This window comes from Toxorhynchites rutilus, chromosome 3, assembly GCF_029784135.1.
Source record: "Toxorhynchites rutilus septentrionalis strain SRP chromosome 3, ASM2978413v1, whole genome shotgun sequence".
Taxonomy (NCBI): Eukaryota; Metazoa; Arthropoda; class Insecta; order Diptera; family Culicidae; genus Toxorhynchites; species Toxorhynchites rutilus.
Window position 1 is genome coordinate 5,332,718 of NC_073746.1, and position 19,315 is coordinate 5,352,032.

General features: G+C 39.0%; 1 protein-coding gene across 6 annotated transcripts in view; it reads left to right on the forward strand.

Annotated features, from left to right (window-relative positions):
- The window catches only part of LOC129775387 (protein bark beetle), a 69,515-nt gene extending 54,131 nt beyond the window's left edge, over nt 1–15,384 (forward strand). For 4 of the 6 annotated variants that reach the window (XM_055780077.1, XM_055780078.1, XM_055780079.1 and 1 more), the window contains 7 exons: nt 59–270; nt 327–682; nt 741–866; nt 2,429–2,452; nt 2,553–3,021; nt 3,077–3,298; nt 13,304–15,384. In XM_055780077.1, the coding sequence (XP_055636052.1) occupies nt 59–270; nt 327–682; nt 741–866; nt 2,429–2,452; nt 2,553–3,021; nt 3,077–3,298; nt 13,304–14,356 (2,462 nt within the window). In that variant the 3' untranslated portion in view covers nt 14,357–15,384. Of the gene's footprint in view, nt 1–58; nt 271–326; nt 683–740; nt 867–2,428; nt 2,453–2,552; nt 3,022–3,076; nt 3,299–13,175; nt 13,196–13,303 lie in introns of all 6 variants that reach the window. The other 2 variants (XM_055780082.1, XM_055780081.1) reach the window with 2 other exon arrangements.
- The last annotated feature ends 3,931 nt before the right edge of the window (nt 15,385–19,315 follow it).

Below are 19,315 nucleotides of genomic sequence, written 5' to 3' on the forward strand. Positions count from 1 at the left end.
TAAGAATTTTGTCACGTCTCTTGAGAAATAGTTTTACAGCGAAAAATTTGTTTTACAGATCGCGACGCTCATCACAACATTTCCAACTCGGAGATTCAGGACTGCGTTGGTGGAGCAATTCATTATGTGACGGTCGGCGAGGTGTCACCAATTTTAACGTTGGAAAGAAACCGTTTCATCGGAAACTGCCGACAGCTTTATGGAAACTTCTCGACCTGTGAGGCCACCGTGAGAGCAGATGTCCAAAACATGCAGTCGTTGTATTTTAGGGTAAGCTTTTGTCTGGTTATAGTCACATTTCACTCATCAACAATTCACCTCCACAGAACAACCTCGTACAGGATAATCAGGGAGGGCTGTCGATCCGGGCGGATTCACGTGGTTCGGCCACATCACTGCGTGGCTGGATCCACAATAATCTGTTTGTGAGGAACCGTAACCGGCCATCGCTGTACGTTGAAGGCCGTCAGTCGTCCCCCTATCAGGAAATTACGGTCCACAATAACTATATCACACAGAACCAGGGTGGCTACAGGGATGTGGTTGTGCTGCGACAAGTCGTGTCCAATTTCAGCTACAATTACGTGCACAGCAACAGGGGTGGTCGAATCGTGGAGGTGTCCGGATTCGACCGAGTGAGACTTCCGATTTACCAAACTACCTCGCATAATGGGTTCTACGAGTAAGTTGCTATGATTGCTGATGGAGTTGATCACTTGTTCATATATATTTATTTGTAGCAACGTTGCAACGGATTGGAGGGGGAGAGCCACGATCGTCGCTGGTACCGCCGGACAACACTACGTGGATAATATTTTTGCAAATCCAGATAATGATTACGAAATGATAACCGTTAATCGTTCCATGTAAGTAAATCGTTTTATTATTTATATTACCCACTTTGTCACCCATTCCTAAGAGGTAAGAATTGAGCATTATGAATAGTTTTTGCAAGCTGTTTTCTTAACACAAGTAAATCATCTGTTAATTCATTTCGTATTATTAGATATGTATATAGTTACGTATAAAGGGTGTGTCACATCAAATTGCATCACGGAAAAAACGCTGTAGAAATTTAATTTTTAGGAATTATATCTTCAGCTTTCGCTTATAATCAGATAAGAGTGTATAGATCACGTTGGCCATGCTTCACTGTCAATTTTTCGTAAATTTGGAAAAATGTCGTCGAACGAAAAAGAGCGTCGTGAATTAATCCTGTGCACTCATTTCGAGAATCCGGAGTTGTCACATCGGGACATCGGTAAGATGCTGGGAATCGTCCAATCCACGGTCAGCAGAGTACTAAAACGATACTTCGAGAACCTAACCATCGACCGGAAGGTGAAGAACGGCAAAAATGGATGCTCCGTCAGTGAAAAAGATCACAAGCGCGTAGTTAAGCAGTTTAGACGTGATCCGAGAAGTTCGGTCTGGGATGTCGCCAATAAGCTGAATTTGTCAAGTTCATTCGTCCAGTGGACCAAGCAGCGGGAGGGCCTGCGTACATACAAGGTTCAGAAGGCTTCTAACCGCGACGAAAGGCAAAACATGGTGGGGAAGACGCGAGCCCGGAAGCTGTACACCGAAATGCTGACGAAGCCGCATTGCCTGGTAATGGACGACGAAACCTACGTCAAAGCGGACTTTCATCAGCTGCCGGGCCTGTTGTTCTTCTCCGCAGAGGACAAATTCAGCGTTCCGGAGGAGATTCGCAAGCAGAAACTATCCAAGTTTGCCAAAAAGTACATGGTGTGGCAAGCGATCTGCTCTTGCGGAAAGCGGAGCGCCCCCTTCGTGATGACCGGCACGGTAAACGGGCAGGTTTACCTTAAGGAGTGCCTACAGAAGCGCTTACTACCACTATTGAAGCAGCACGAGGGCCCGACCATCTTATGGCCGGATCTCGCTTCGTGCCACTATTCAAAGGACGTGTAGGAGTGGTACGAAGCCAACGGGGTCACTTTTGTGCCAAAGGAAATGAACCCGCCCAACGCGCCGGAGCTTCGCCCAATAGAGAAATATTGGGCGATTATGAAGCAGGCCTTCCTTAAGAACCCAAAAGTTTTCAAATCGGAGGCGGACTTCAAGAGAAAATGGATTTCTGTTTAAAAAAAACTACAACCTGACGTTGTACAGAACCTTATGGACGGGGTAAAGAGGAAGGTGCGAGCATACGGGCTTGGGCTCGAAGTATGAATAAAAAGAAAATGCCAAAAGTTGTTTAATAGTTTTTATTTTACTGTCTAAAATTTTCAAAAGAATCGGTCTACTGGGCGAGTTTCTACAGCGTTTTTTCCATGATGCAATTTGATGTGACACACCCTTTAGATTATGTTCAATGTCTCAAAATTTGCATGCCTTATTTCTTTTATTTCACATATATCAACTAACTCTTCTGCATGACACGCCTTCCCTCATGTGTTCGCAGATTTGAATTCCAGTATTGGAATAGGTAGGTGTAGATTTTCTTCTCTTTTTATTATATTTCTCTCACATCCGATCCATATTCGAGCTGCTGCTTATATCAATCCTACCTTTTCCCTTGAATTCAGCACCCTGGACGTGTGGAAAACCAAAATCGACGCCAAGTTGAACTACTGGAGCTACAACGAAACACTGGCGGTCGGTTCCCGCATCCGGGACCGTTTCGACGACCCGCAGCTACTGGAAGTTCAGTACTTGCCGTTGCATATGAACAACTTGACAGTGCTGGATGGCAAATGTCCCCCCGGATGGACGCTGCTGATCGACACCTGCTACATGTACGTTGGAGTACCGATGAGTTTCCACGAAGCGAGAGCGTTCTGTCGTTCCGACAACGCTTCGCTCCCCTTCATCCATGGTGACGTTTCGGCTCTATGGTTCTATCTTGAGCAACAGTCTCGCTACCTGCGCTTTGCGGAAAAAGTGTGGGTGCAGGATCCGAACTATATCGATCGATGCACCTCGTTCATCTATCGGAACGTAGAAATCGAAGAGTGTCACCAGAGACATGCATTCCTGTGCGAAATTGATCCGAAGGTGAGTGCACGGAACTGAAATCTTAACGATCATATCTAACGGTTTCAACTTTTAGGTCCAAATTGATCCGCTGTTTTGGAAGGCGGATGTCGTCGCCATAGCTATGCTTTCCGCGTTGATTCTAGTGTTTCTGCTGCTGATATGCATCTGCGTATGTTGGGTCTACAAATCTCGCTACCGACAAACTCAGCGGCTGCAACGCCGCAATAGCATTCGGCAAAGTTTGCGCAGCTTGAACAGTATTGATCCTCAGGGTTCGATTAGGAGACGAAATTTTGTAAGTACTTTTAGTGGTGTTCTCTTGTTTGAAGCTGTAAATATTTGAGCTCTTTTTAATCATGTTATCATTTAAATGCTTAGTATTACTGTATTGTAATTTCTTTTTGTTCACCTTCATTTTAATGTTACCGTTGAATACATCAAGCATTAGAAATCATTTGTTGATAATGATCATCACTAAACATGTGGAATGAAATTCGGATAGAGGAATGAAACATTTAAAATTAAACTCTCACACACCGAAGTGTACTAGAATTTCGCCCGTTATCCTTGTTCGAATTGAGTTCTGTAACGAAAACATTCATTCTATTCTAAGCATCCAAAATTGAGTGTACACCTTAAATTTCTCCAACAAATTAACCTTTTTAGTAAGATCTTTGCGAATTAGCGTACTTTTTTCGTCAGTTTGTGACGTCAATGCCAAACCACTGCTTGGCCAGTGTTGGTTTTTGTTTTTCGTTGATGTTTGAAAAAGTTTTTTCAAAATGGCAAGTAAGAGGAAAGAAATAGATATCATTACCAGCACAATGATAATTAGTAAGACTTGTCGAGTAAAGATATTGCTGACAATAGCAAATACCAAGAAAGCATAGGAAATCTCCCGGGTAGAGGACGTAAACGGATCCTATCTTCTGATGATGAACGAGTATTTGTGTGAACATTCCAAAAGAACCCTAAAACAAACCTTCCTAAATTGACTACCGAAGAAGCCGGCATCATTGGAAGACCTATCGGCGCAGAAATTGTCCGGAGAGCAGCATACAGGAACAATCTGAGAGGTCGTGTTGGCCGTGAAAAGTATTTCATCTCAAAGGTGAATATGGAAAAAACTACTGCCGTTTGCTAAGGCATATGTAAACAGACCTAAGGAGTTTTGGGAAAAAGGTCTTTTATACGGATGAGCCGGAAACCAATCTCTTTGAATCGAATAGGAAACGACAATTACGGAAATGTTGGAGGCACTTCCGTCTACAGTGACCAGAAATATCTCCTCGTCGCTTGCAGGAAGTGCTGGACGCCAAAGAAGGGCCATACCAAATACTAGGAGATTGATTTTTGTTATCTGTTAACATTTCTGAACTGATTTCAATTAGCTTTTCGAAAAAAAAAAATCAAACTGTACACTCAATTTTGCGACGTTTTAATTGGAGATTTTTTGTTTGTATTTAAACATGAAGTAAAAATGTGACCATTTTTTTTTCTTATCACTACATGAGAGTAAAATGGATCGATTTTACGATGAATATAAGTCGCATTTAATTATTTACTTTATAACCCCGAAAAACTCAAAAATAACAGCGGCACGAGTTGTATACTCAATTTTGCGATTGACTCTAACACTCTAAAACAGATTTTTTTCATGCTCATCATGTTTTAGCTTTGAACCATTGGAAACAGGAGTCGAATTTTGAAAATGGAATATCCTCAGTATTACTTATAATGTAATGTTTAGCGGCAGATTCCGATCAACATAGATTATGTTTTGTTCGTTTCCATTTGGCGTCATTCTATAATATAATATATCAGCCATTTCATGCCAAACCGATATAGTGGTTCTCAGATTTTCGTGAAAAGTGGTAGTTTTGTTCCTTACTGCAAAATATTAGACCCGTATTTTATTGTTTTTTTATTAGGGTGCCCACCATGGTTACCATATCTTCAGAATAATCTGTATTTATACAGATTTTTCATACCTTTTGAAACCAAGAATCTGTAGATACAGATTACAGATTTTTTTTGGTTTTAATACAGATTTACAGATTTTTGAAAATAACGATATAGTACTATAGTAGTGCTTTCTCATGCTCAATCTCAAGCGAAAAGATGCAAAAGTCTGCGTAATCGGCTAGCTTTACAATAAATATATTTCACTGTTTATTTTTTTCCTACTAAAGCATAGTGAATACGAATGTTTATGTGGTTGATGGTATCTACGTAAACATTCAACAATCATTCATTCGTCAAATTCATGATAAGATTATGCTTCAAGATTGAACTTATGAATATAACCCTTTGCGGTCGTATTAAATTACGACATGTGTGTCGTACTGGTCCCATTTTTTTACATGATGTATAACTTTGCGAGATTATGAAAGATGAACAAGATTCAATTATTTTTTTGTAAACTCCTGATAAGTATATACTAAACAATGTTTTTATTTTTAAAGAATGTTTGCCATAATTCTTCTTCGTGTGAATCTTTCGCATATATCACAAAAATAATTAGTTTAACGTCTTTTGCCTTTTATTTTTTTTCTATTTGAATTTACAGAACAATGCTCGTTACAACTACACAGCGCCGCAAAACATGGAGTTTTCCATTGAACCTTTTCTCAATCAGGAATGACAATTTTTGTTTATACTGAGTACCCTTATCAATTATTCATAGAAGCAACGGTTTAGCTTGAAAATAAGTTCACAAGACATTAAAATTTGTTTAGAAAAAGTGTGAACTCGTATGCATAAATGTTGCATAAATTATAATAATAAAGGGTGTGTCACATCAAATTGCATCACGGAAAAAACGCTGTAGAAATTCGCCCAGTAGACCGATCCTTTTGAAAATTTTAGACAGTAAAATAAAAACTATTAAACAACTTTTGGCATTTTCTTTTTATTCATACTTCGAGCCCAACCCCGTATGCTCGCACCTTCCTCTTTACCGCGTCCATAAGGTTCTGTACAACGTCAGGTTGTAGTTTTTTTTTAACAGAAATCCATTTTCTCTTGAAGTCCGTCTCCGATTTGACAACTTTTGGGTTCTTCCGGAGGGCCTGCTTCATAATCGCCCAATATTTCTCTATTGGGCGAAGCTCCGGCGCGTTGGGCGGGTTCATTTCCTCATTGGCTTCGTACCACTCCAACACGTCCTTTGAATAGTGGCACGAAGCGAGATCCGACCAGAAGATGGTCGGGTCCTCGTGCTGCTTCAATAGTAGTAAGCGCTTCTGTAGGCACTCCTTAAGGTAAACCTGCCCGTTTACCGTGCCGGTCATCACGAAGGGGGCGCTCCGCTTTCCGCAAGAGCAGATCGCTTGCCACACCATGTACTTTTTGGCAAACTTGGATAGTTTCTGCTTGCGAATCTCCTCCGGAACGCTGAATTTGTCCTTTGCGGAGAAGAACAACAGGCCCGGCAGCTGACGAAAGTCCGCTTTGACGTAGGTTTCGTCGTCCATTACCAGGCAATGCGGCTTCGTCAGCATTTCGGTGTACAGCTTCCGGGCTCGCATCTTCCCCACCATTTTTTGCCTTTCGTCCCGGTTAGGAGCCTTCTGAACCTTGTATGTACGCAGGCCCTCCCGCTGCTTGGTCCGCTGGACGAATGAACTTGACAAATTCAGCTTATTGGCGACATCCCGGACCGAACTTCTCGGATCACGTCTAAACTGCTTAACTACGCGCTTGTGATCTTTTTCACTGACGGAGCATCCATTTCTGCCGTTCTTCACCTTCCGGTCGATGGTTAGGTTCTCGAAGTATCGTTTTAGTACTCTGCTGACCGTGGATTGGACGATTCCCAGCATCTTACCGATGTCCCGATGTGACAACTCCGGATTCTCGAAATGAGTGCGCAGGATTAATTCACGACGCTCTTTTTCGTTCGACGACATTATTCCAAAAATGCCCCCCCCCTTTTATTTTTCCAAAAATGACTTTTTTCAAAAATTCAGACTAGCTAATTGGCTTCAATTGAATATGTCGACATCTGAATCGGATCAGTAGTTCAAAAGTTATGAATTTAAAAAAAAGTCAGTTTAGGAAAAAGGGGAAAAAATTTTTGGACCACCCTAAAATGGAAGTGGGTACCATAATAAAAATTACCCAAAAAAATATTTTTGGGGTAAGAAACAAAACTACCATTCTTCACGAAATTCTGAGAACCACTATATCGGTTTGGCATGGAATAATGAGCAATGCGAAGCAAACCCTCAAAGGCATTGGAGGCCTTCCTTCACCTGTTACCTTTGAACCAACATCAAACATTCACGTACAGTATGAGATGAAGGCGGTCCCAACGTTCGTAATAATGTGTGTAATGATAAACCGATGGGGTGAAAATGAGTATCAGAACAGTTGCTGGAGTATATGACCCCAGAAATAAAATTTCTGTGACTATGGGGAACTGGTAATCTGTTTTTCAGACAGGAATAGCGGCGATAACGAAATTGAAAAAAAAAAAATATAGACATGCTAACATTAGAATTTTTTCAAACAGTCATACTTGAAACACTTAAAGCAACTAAAAGTTGAAGCTTTGTTGAAGTTGACCAATTGGATGGGTGTACGACTCGACCAGTCAAACATAAAATATCACACTGGATATAAAAGTTACTCTACAATTACTGAGTCTTCATAACCTCTGCACATTCACTTGTCCTTCTCTGAATTTAGACTAATGATGTATTTATGTGAAGAATATATAATTATCTTCTTCTTCAATGGCACTAACGTTCCTAGAGGAACTTCGCCGTCTCAACGTAGTATTGCTTGCGTCATTTTTATTAGTACTTAGTTGAGATTTCTATGCCAAATAACATGCCTTGAATGCATTCTGAGTGGCAAGCTCTAGAATACGCGTGATCACAGTGCAAGTCGGAGGAAATTTCTTTGACGAAAAATTCCCCCGACCAGAACGGGAATCGAACCCGAAAACCCGGCATGTTAGTTATGACGCTAACCACTCGGCCACGGGAAGCATTATATAATGATTATATTCATGAATTCTTTCGTGCTATAATAATCATTTCGGTCATTAAGAATCAGTTAAATAATTTCGACTCTCATCAATTCTTACTGCTTACTCTTATCGGTCATGACCACAAATTGACTATCGATGGCAGAAGCAAATTAATTAAAACATTTTGGGTTTAAAAAAAGACGGGTGGGTAATGTCGGGGACATAACCGGAGTGACGTAGGACTATACAAAGGGGACAGCTTTTGCTAAATATATATAATATTTCAAATATATTGTTTTATTTTCTTCTCCTACGTGAATACCTACCTATCTACCTGAAAAATGGATTAGTTTACTGTTTACTCTTTATGAACATGCTGGGGGTTCTGAAAAGAACCTTCGGTGTTGTGTTTTTGCGTTTTTTTTACAAACTTGATTCTTGATTTTTTCTGAAGGCTTTGTACTTATTAAATGTTCAACGCCGGGCATCTTTCGGCGTATGCACATATCGTACAATCAAAATGATGGCTGTGATAGGGAATGCATAGGTGGTCATCAGCTCATTCACTATCATATATTTCATTATTGAGCATATTATCGTACCTTAAACTGTGGTTTCGGAGACGAATGAATTGTAAGATTTGTAGTCTGCTGTAGTAGCTCCTTAGTTATTTTTCTATACAATGCAGATGTAACGTCAGTCAATTTTCAACATCAGTTATTAACCAAAGAAAGCAGTTCTTGCTGCCGAGAAATTTCGTTAATGCCATCCTGCATACAATGTGTTGTAATTTGAAGCCACTTTTAATTCGGAAACCATGTATGGGTTTGTGAAAACTGAATGATCAATTTAAAAGACCTCAGCCACCAATAAGCTCAAGAACAAGCATAAACAAAATAAATCGGTTTATATTATATGTCATATTATGTCACTTTAGAATGCATTGTGAAATGTATTGTGAAAAACTTTTAATAACTCTTCTTTGAAAGGTTTAATGGCCCTGAAAAGCGCCGTTTTTTACGGTGGCTGGTTTTGCCACCAAAGCAGTCTGTATAAACAAACTTTTTCCTTCTTCTACCCGCTGTCGTTTTGCGATTGCGTTTGCCACTCGCTGAAACTAGTTGTTGCCACCGAACCGAATGTGCTCTGTTCTGTAGGCGGGTTTTCTTATTGTCATATTATATTGTCATATTATCGTTCCGACACCGGTTTCTCATGGAAGGCAATGAGCGTCATGAGCTTCGTCAATGCATTTTTGAGAGTATCGTAGCGGAAGTCCCGCGTCTGACCCACTACAATAAGCGGTCAACCATTACGGCGTGGGAAATTCAGATCGCAATCAGTCTGTTGCTGCCCGGTGAACTTGCATGCGGTTTCCGAAGGTACCAAAGCGGTGAAGAAGTATACCAGTTCCAAATAAAGAGCGTTTTCCGACTGCTGATTCGAAAGCAAACACTAAAAAGGGTCCTTTTCAGGACCACAAAGTCATCTTTAATCTAAAGAGTTTATTGTTTTATTATCACTCGATATACCCATCTTGTTCGGCTAAACCATCCTGTTTAGCGATTGCGTTTGCCACTCGCCACAGGATTCACAGTTGGAAAATTTCGTCCCATCCAGCTTGGGACATGTTGGGTCATAATTTGGACCCCGAACTCTATCTTTACAAAAATGTCCAACTAAATATGTCGCATTACAGGTCCGTCCAATTAGCTAAATGTCGAACTAAATGTAAATTACTGTACTTTCAATCTGGAAGCAATTTAAGAATTGGTGAAAATTGAATAATCGAGAAAGTCGCAACCATCAATAAGCTCAGCACAACTGCCAAATTCTCATACTCATCATATCCTCATATCCTGGCAAACAAATTATGAAAAAAATCATTTTGTGTTTTATTATTATTTTGGATAATATTTTAGAATGCATTGAACTGTATTTCGTAAACTCTTTTTTGAAAGGTTCAATGGCCCTAATAAGCGCCGTGTTCTATGGAATGGTTCCAATTTAGAAAACTTAGTATTCGTGGTTTTGAAAAAAAAAACCATTTCGAACGCCCTCGATGCCGCCTTGTTCTGGATTTGCCACCAAAGCAGTTTGTATAAAGAACGAACTTTTTTCATCCGCTACCTGCTGTCGTTTTGCGATTGCGTTTGCCACTCGCCACTCGCTGCAACTGCCTGTTGTTGTCTTGATGTCCACCGAAACGAATGTGGTCTGTTCTGAATGCGGGTTTTCTTATCGTCCCGAACAGCTTTGCCAGCCAACTCGATCACTTCGGCGACCGAAACTATATAACGCCGGCTAGGTGGACTGGTGCACTGGTACTAACGCGCTCGGCCTAGCTACCCTTGCGGAGCAATTGGCGGATACACATACGGGGAACTGGAGACCAACACTGTTCGAGCGGGATTTTGCCTTTCCCTTCACTTTTCCTCCTTTGCCATGTCCAGACATGGCTGCTTGTGTTGGTTTGTTGATGTGATGTGATGCGAAACGATCGGCAGCGTGGCCGATCGACCGGGAAGAGGACCGAAATTTAAGACTGAAGCAAGAACAGACAAGATAATCATCCGGGAAGTAAATTAAAACCCACGAACGACCATTCGAGCGATTAAAAATAGGTTGGATTAGGGCCATTCCAATCGCACCATTCGATGATGCTTGGTGGAACGGGACCTGAAGTGATACTTCGCCAAAAAGCGACCAATGATCAGCAACACCAACAAAGAAACACTTCAGTTTGCGAGGGACCATGTCATCAAGCCACTTGTTCCGACGAGTCTAAGTTCGAGTAAGTTTGAGCGATCTACAACCGAATTTGGAGTGCAGTGATGGGAGCATCATGGTGTGGGGTTGTTTCTCATAGGCTGGGATGGGAAACTTACAGCAGGTCAACGGTATCTTAACTACCGATGATTACATCGAAATTTTGTGCGAGAACCTGGAAGAATCCATACTGAATATATGGGCTGAAGGATAACTACACCTTCCAGCAAGAGAATGCATATTTCGAAGAAAACAACAGCATTCTGCCGATCGGCTAGGATCAAACCAATGCACAATTGCCCAGGAGATGCATTTAAGTGGAAATAAGCATTTAGAGCTCGACAGTTATTCTCTAGACAAAAACTGTAAACATAGTTCGACAATATTGTAGGCCCAGTTATTTGAGACATCTTTGTAGAACAAAGTTTTTTCCTATCTCTCTCTTTTCCTATCTTGAAATAAACGATATAGCGTTTTTTTAGGTTGGTTTAGGGTCACCATGAAAAAAAAACAGTTTTTTTTGCTCTAACTTTTATATTTCAAATTCTACATACAAACTGTCGTTAAAGCACTTTTGGGACTTATTAATACAAACATTTTGCGATGCAGAACTTGTCAATATCACAACCTCACTCAAAGTTATTGATATTTCTTCCAAAAAAATATGCTCTTTTCATTTGTTTGTCATTATTTCTGGGGCAAAAATAAAAAATGTTCGTTGACGGAATTTGAAAGGACAAATTTCACTCTATATTATATGTGATTGTCAAAGCTATGTTATTTTTTGTGTTTGAGTAAACTAAAATTGAAATCATGAGTTTCACGTTTTTTCATGGTTACCCTGATGCAACTTAGATAGAAAGCGTTCAAAAACAACTTTATGGGAGATATTTATTCATTTGACAAAAATTGTCTTCGACAAAGTTGTTAAATATGATAAAGCGCTCATTTTTGTGTTATCAAAAATAGGGTGACCAAAATTGTCGATGGAATAAAAAAATCTAACTTTCTTAGCTTTATAGATAGAGATATACACAGTTCGACAATGTTGTAGCCCCAGTTATTTCAAACAACTTTGTAGAACAAACCTTTTTTATATATTTCAATATAATTGATTTAGTGCATTTTTTTTCTAGGTTGCATTAGGGTGACCATGAAAAAAAGGGTTTTTTGCTCTAACTTTTATATTTCAAATTCTACATCAAAACTGTCGTCGTACGACTTTTAGAACTTATCAAGACCAACAGTTTGCGATGCAGAACTTGTCAATATATCAATTCTACTTAAGGTTATCACGTGGAGAGTGTGACAAAGCGTTGTCAGTTGGTTATCGAAGCCACTAATAATTCTTTTTTTTTCTTGATTTTTTGAAATAAACCATGAAGTGGATTTTTATGTCATACCCTAAAAGTACCCAATTTAAGAACAAATACCACTTTTGGTTTTTCTAAAAATAAATCAACGATACTTAAACGGCAAAATGGTCTAAAAATTTCCTACTTTTACGTAGTATTAACTGGAGTATCGTAAAGTTTGAAAAAAATTTTATATTGGAATACTTGTTTTTTTTTGCGTTCATCAGTGTAAGTTTGAACTAGTTACTATAAGATACAATCAGTATACCAAATGCAAATATATCATTTCACGTCGAAATCTCACACAAATGATGCGAGCTCACGCATCAGCAGTTGTGATCGCAAAATTAATGGAAAAAGGGTTCCAATTCATTTCAAATTCTGCCAAGTTCTCCTCGGATTACTATTTGTTCCCTATTTTTCTAGCGTGAAAAAGATTTTATTCAAACGAGGAGGTGATTGCAGAAACGAGTGGCTACTTTCCAGACTTGGACAAATTTTGTAATTCGAAAGGGATCAACAAACTTGGGCAACGTTGGATGAAGTGTATGAACCTAAAAGAAGAGTACGCGTGAAAAATGGAAAACGTTTACCCCAAACAATCAAGTACTTTTTATTTTGGCTCAGACTTTTCAAACGATCTTTGTTAAGAAGCGGAACTTTTGCTTTGGAACATGGATAACATTTAGGGACAAGAGAATCGAAACATATTGGTGAACAAATACCACGAACAGTTTTATTTATTTTTAATTTATAAGCCTAATTCAAGTTTTGTTATTTCGTTGATCTAGCATTTTGTATCCTCTTATTCTAAATAGGTTTTTTTTTGTATTACTAGGAAAAGGCAAAACCAGAGATCAATACATTTTGTATATTCTAGTTTCATTACCATGTACGTAAAGGAATGGCAAAATTCTCGAAAATTACAGCCCATTAAGTTTTTAAGCGATAATTTTGGGTTTCATTTGTGCTCTAATTTTAATTTAACTATCACTATTCATCTATTAGCAACAGCACCTAACACGTAATTTCCAATACTTTTCTATCAAACATTTCTGCACTCTCGTTAGCCTGAGGATGTTTAAAAATAGTAAGTGCACTGCATTAGACAGCAATCTATAATCTCCCATTAGAATCTAGCATACATACACAACCTATAAAGTTATGGATGTTAATAGTTCTCAATCTGTTTTCGCAGGTTGTTTCTCGTTCAACGGATACGCTGAAATCTGCAACAACCGGCACGACTGATTATAAGAAAATGGCCTCAAACGGTTCCATCGAGTCGGTCGACAAGAGCGTGCTAAGCTCGGAAACTAATTACGATATGTACGAGAAGCAGGAGCAGCCATATAGCAACGATTACACCGAGCAGCTGAAAAGTCAGCTGGGTTACAGCGACGGACCCACCAATGGTGGATCCGATTTCATGCAGCACTCAAACGGTAACAGCCCCACACGTACCAAAGTGTATGGTTTGCCGAGCTACGCTTCGAACGGTGGCAGCACGGCATTCGAGTTGGCGTTCCGGAATGAGGGCTTCCGTGACAACTCGACCACCTACTCGGGGGTAACGCGTAACAACTCTGTTAACACGGCAATCAATGAGGACACGCCAATAATTCATTATACGGGTGAAAACGACGAAGCCGGGTTAGATTATTACGGGAATTCCAGCACACTGCCCATGAGAGTGAAGGGAGACAATCTATCGTTCCTCAATGAGTTGAAGAATCGCTTGCCTGAGTATGAACCACTGCCATCCAGTACGAGTCACAGTAGTTTTTTGCCAGCTCCTCCGGAGCCTCCTGGCAACAACACATCACAGCTTAGTGCAAGTACACTGCCATACGATAAGAAAATTGATCGCTTAAATTTTAGCTCTCCCCACGAGTATCAGCAGCCTAGCATTCAAGTTCGTCGACCCGCTGAACCTGAACCTCCCAGTGCCGATGCTAGGGAGATTCGAAGGCCGGAATCCTACATGAAAGCGCTTAAGAAATACGCTATTCCCGGTCGAGAACGGGAATCCATCATTCCACCGCCACGCACAGACAATGTACGACCTAAAACTCTGTACGAAGCATCGAACGAGACATCTCCACCGACTTCACCGCGACGCTCGAACTACGAACGATCCAGATCGGAAGCCCTGCTGGAAACCAACTTCGACGAGACACTGCCTCCGATGCCCACCATGCTGAGCTCGGACAGCCGAAGTTATTCGCAACCACTTGAGACTGCTATGTAATAATAGGTCGGAAAGCCGGAGTAGTAGGGATTTGATGTGCTGATTATACAGCTAAATGGTAGAACCAATGCATCGATTAGGCAAATTGCGGGACGAGTGCCCAATTGTTATTGTCCCATAGATATATGTATTCGGATATATTAACGTAGCATTTTGAAAAGTCGCGGTTGGCTTGTTGTTGGGTAGAAATATTCACATGTTTTCAAGCATAATGTTATAAAGCGTATGTGCCTTTTCCTCGTAGTAGGGAAATAACCGACTAAAATGCAGATGTCAGCAAATTAATCTCTGTTGATTGTTCTGCTCGAATACTCCTGGCTCATGTTGTTAAGATTGCTTACTATATCTCCGCATATAAATAGAAAAGTAGAGGAACGACAATCCGAAAACAATCCGTGATAGGGCATATTATGCATTCAAATCAAAATCGCGTGATTTATTTTCAGTAAATATTCCACCGCTACGATCGATTTCAGCCGGAGGAAGAGTGTGATCGTAAACACAAGTGATAACAGAAACTTTGCGGTGTGGAGATCACAAACCACCAGAAGGTCAATGCTATTCCTGTAACAGATTGATTGATTTGTAATCACATAAACAATAATAATCACAAAAAGTGCTCTACTATTCAAATAAGATATTCTGATTGATCAGTGGTTTGATCGATAGAGACCGCGTTTTGTAAATATTCTTTTTGTAATTGAGACAAATCATTATAATTATTTTTATGTATTCGTTTAGGAGCAACTAAAGAATAAGATGCTCGTGAATTTGAAAGAAAAATGTTGGATTTTATGTAGTAACAAACGATGTAAACTCAAGTTTAACGTTTTGCGTTCGCTTTTGTACCGTCCAATGAATCGTGTATTTATTTTGTAATTAACGTTGAGACAATCGTGTTAGTATTAGCGTGACAATGGCAATGTGCAAACATAACTGCGACACACGTAGATCGAATAAATGTGAAGTTGCGATTTTTTTTCTCAAAATGTAATTAAGAAAGATTATTTTAATGAAAATAATAATAAAAAGGATATTGAAATAAATACTGTTTGTTTATAAGCTTCATGAAAGAAAACGCTCTATCGTGTGCCTATCGTTTTGTTTATTATAACGCTAATTTTACCAATTTTTCATGTGTTCATCTGAACGGTTGTGTCACATCCACCCGAATACCATTCACTCGCAACACATTTATTCGAAGCACATTTACCCGAATGTAACACATACCCGTAAATGTCCATTTGCGTATTTGTTATATTGGATGCAACAAATACCCAAATGCGAAATTTACCCGAATGCAGCGTTTACTCGAATGTAGCGATGAGTTTTGCAGAATCTCCTGTTGGTAAATAAGATTAAATCAAAACAACATCAAAGAGCAACAAAAATACGAAGTTAAATGAAAAAAAATATTGAGTAAATTTGAAAATGATGCTAGACTTCGCTGTGTTATTTTTAGAAATTAGTGTAGACACAATCAATATGCGGTCTTTTTGACGTAGAACTACGTCTTTCATTAAGGTAGCCAAATCAGAAAACAGGTCACATTTTTATGAAATAAAGTTAACGTTAATAACTATTTTTGCCGCGAACAGATTTTGACGATTTACATATCAAACGAATCGGAAATTAGATTTGTACATTACAATCCCATAGTCTGTATATGGTTTAAATTGATGAAAATTGGAAGCATTCCCATTTCCTGATACATTTGTTATGTCCATTTGTGAGCTTTCCCGAACAGAGCCGTCAATAACGAGAAACTTATAGACGAGCAACGAAGGTGAAATCGTAAAATGTAAAGTCTTCGTGGGCAAAGGAAAAAAAGAAGAACGAAGGGGAGTATTTGCCTAGAGTATAAACAGTGGATCTTGCTGAGGCAAACTTCATTCTTCGTGAGGACACCAACTGGAAACACCGTTGCTGGGCGGGCTGGACAGTGAGGGATCTCAGATGGGTTTCTCAAGGCAATGAGGGTGGAGGAGTAATATAAGGAAAGAGTAGAGTTTCCCAAGGGCCTTTTTGAAGCCTAGAGACGGATGAACCGAAGAAGTTTAAAGTCTTTTGTATGGATGACAGCTGCGCTTATCTTGAACTTGTATTGTTCTGCGAGTACAAGAATGAATCATCAAACATTTATCGTTAAATGATTCTACAATAAAAAAAAACATTTCAGGGCGACCAAACTGGTAGAATGGTTATTTAAAATTTTCCTAGCATTATGAAATAATACCCGTAGTTATAAACAAGCGACTTGAATTAAACTTCAGCGTAGTTCTTCGTCAACAATGCGGTCGTGTCTTGAACACAACCTCCTATAATTTTTTCCTTCCATATTGCTTATTAAGGCTAAAATAAACACGGACAATAAAATATTTCGAAAATTAAGCAGGTTATTTTAACATAAAAAATGCATGGATTCCATGAAAATGTGGAAAACCTGGTAAAAAATGGTACTTAGGTATTAACGACACCGCAGCGCAATTTTTATCATGAATTTATTATTTCGTGAAGAAACATATTCTGAGGTCAATGTAATCTCCATTACTTGCTCTGAGACATAGCTTTCATATTTCAATGTTAAAATTTACCGGGCGAACGTAATGCACCAGGGAAACGTATGCCGTCCTAACTTAAGTATCGTCTCTTATGCTTCTATGTTATGTATCTCTTATGTTTCAAACCATTCGGGCAATCGGAGGAACACATGTTAGCGTGCAAGAGGCCGTCGCATCCGTAGGCGGGTCGGCGACCGACTTGGATTGCGTCACTCCGGCGGCCTTATCCACGCTAGATGGGGACTTCATCCTCATTACATTGGTCTCAGAATAAACAATCAGTAACAATCGTTTCTGCAAGCATTCATCACGATAGATTTCCTTGTTCACCGTTTCCGTAGTGATAAAACTTTTGCTTGCTCGATAACATCTGCATATGGCATGTAAACCTAAAAATACTTATCAGGAAGCACTTTAAAGACTTCTAGGATATACGTTTCATCGTCCATTGGAAACTTCATAAAATATTCGCGATAAAGCTTACGAGCCTGTGTTTGATCGTCGTATTCTGCTTATCATTACGGTTCGGAAAAGTTTTATCCTTGAAAGTCTTCACGGCTTGTTGGTGCTTAGAAGTGTACACGAGTGTTGACGAAATTTTAATTTTACGAGAAATGGTACATAAAATCTTGTCTCCTCCGTAATATTTATTTTACCTTGGCATCCTTGTGGTTCCTTAAATCTGTTTTTGTTCCACTTCACTTCTTCCTAGCTGTTGTCAAGCGGATATCGAACGATTTTAAAAAACTGTGAACAGTGCTTGGAGGAAATCCAAGCTTTTTGGCACTTATCGACAGATCCGGATTTTCGTTGCGACCGCACATAATTGTTCTTCGCACCTTCTCTTCTTTCGACGCCATTTTGCACTGAGCGCTTGCAATACGAGTATAAACAAATGCTATATTTTCAGAAAAACCAGACATTCGTCCACCACCACAAAATATTTCACTCATTGTTGGTATATTTCCGAAGCTATGTGTGTTTAGAAGTTAACGGTGGAATCAAACTTGACAATTCAATCGTCTCTAAAACTTCGATTTCAAAAACGTATTGTAACTTAAATGTTTTGATAGTAGGTTCCATTTAAATGTATTATTTTATTCATTGTAAAGAATTGTTATATAGTGTCTAAATCGATTGATGAGAAAATATAATAAATCCATCAAGATATGACTGAGCAATAATTGTAAGTACAACAGGAAGATTGTATCTTTGATTTTGACCAATCGGAAGGCAGTATCTTCGTTTAGGCAAAGGTTGAGATTTTTCAATAGTTCAATAGTAAGGTGACATATATTATTTTCTTCAATGCAAAAAAAAATCTTATGGAGTGACGAAATCGATTGACGCAAAAATCTCACCAATACATTGCATCATCCGAGAACTGTTGGTTTTTTTTAATACAAGTGTTACTAAGTTGGGGGTAAAAGAAATCCACTATTTTATCATAAAATTCAATACTTTATTTAGCATAATTAGACAGATTTAGTATTTAGTAGTATATTTAACTATACACTTTTTGTTCGATAACAGAAAGTTCGATAATCACTTGGTTGTCCGATAAGCTCGTGGTCCCACTGAATTGATAGCACATGTTTTCCTGTAGAATAGTGAGGGACAAAAGTTCGAATTTGACTTTTTGAAATATTTAAGCATAAAAATCTTGCAACACTGTATTCGTCTAACAAATTATTGCACCAGCAGCACGCACGTATAAACAAGATAGGGGAAGGGTGGTAAAGACGGACACCCTAAGTAAAAGTTTATTTTTTTCGCGAATTTCACAAAAATATATAGCTATCTCACCTAGGTCTAGGTCTCTTTTTATAATAAAATTTGATTTTGAGGCAAAACTTTATGTATCCGATAAGTTTTGAAGGTCTTCTAGAATGCCTTAAAAATGATCTAATAAGAAAGCTAGACTAAAATCACCTAAAAGGGCTTGTGATTTTTCTCATTTTTTCATGTCTAAAATATCTTCCGGCATTCGGATTGACAAATTCGGATTATGTTTTAAATACCGCTCTGCTGATTCGTCCATGATATGTGGTTGCACTTGCATACGTAGTTAGTGGGCATCTGTTAATATAAGAAGGAGCAGATAACCAAATTGTTTTCAAAACAAAATGTTTGCCTTTTGTCGGTGGAGTGTCCGTCTTACTCGACTTGATTAGTATTTTATTTTCGTCAATATTTCTGGAGTAAAAATGAGAAAACTTCACCGCTGATTCGATAAACTGGAAGAGAAGTGATGTTAAAACATTCACGTAACGAAAAATATCCCAAAAATTACTCGATAACAATGAGAACTTTATTTTCTGCAGACGAAAATTAACATCGGTGCTGTTCTTTGTAGGTTACTTTTTTGTTTTTATTCACAACTAGTTGACCCGGCAAA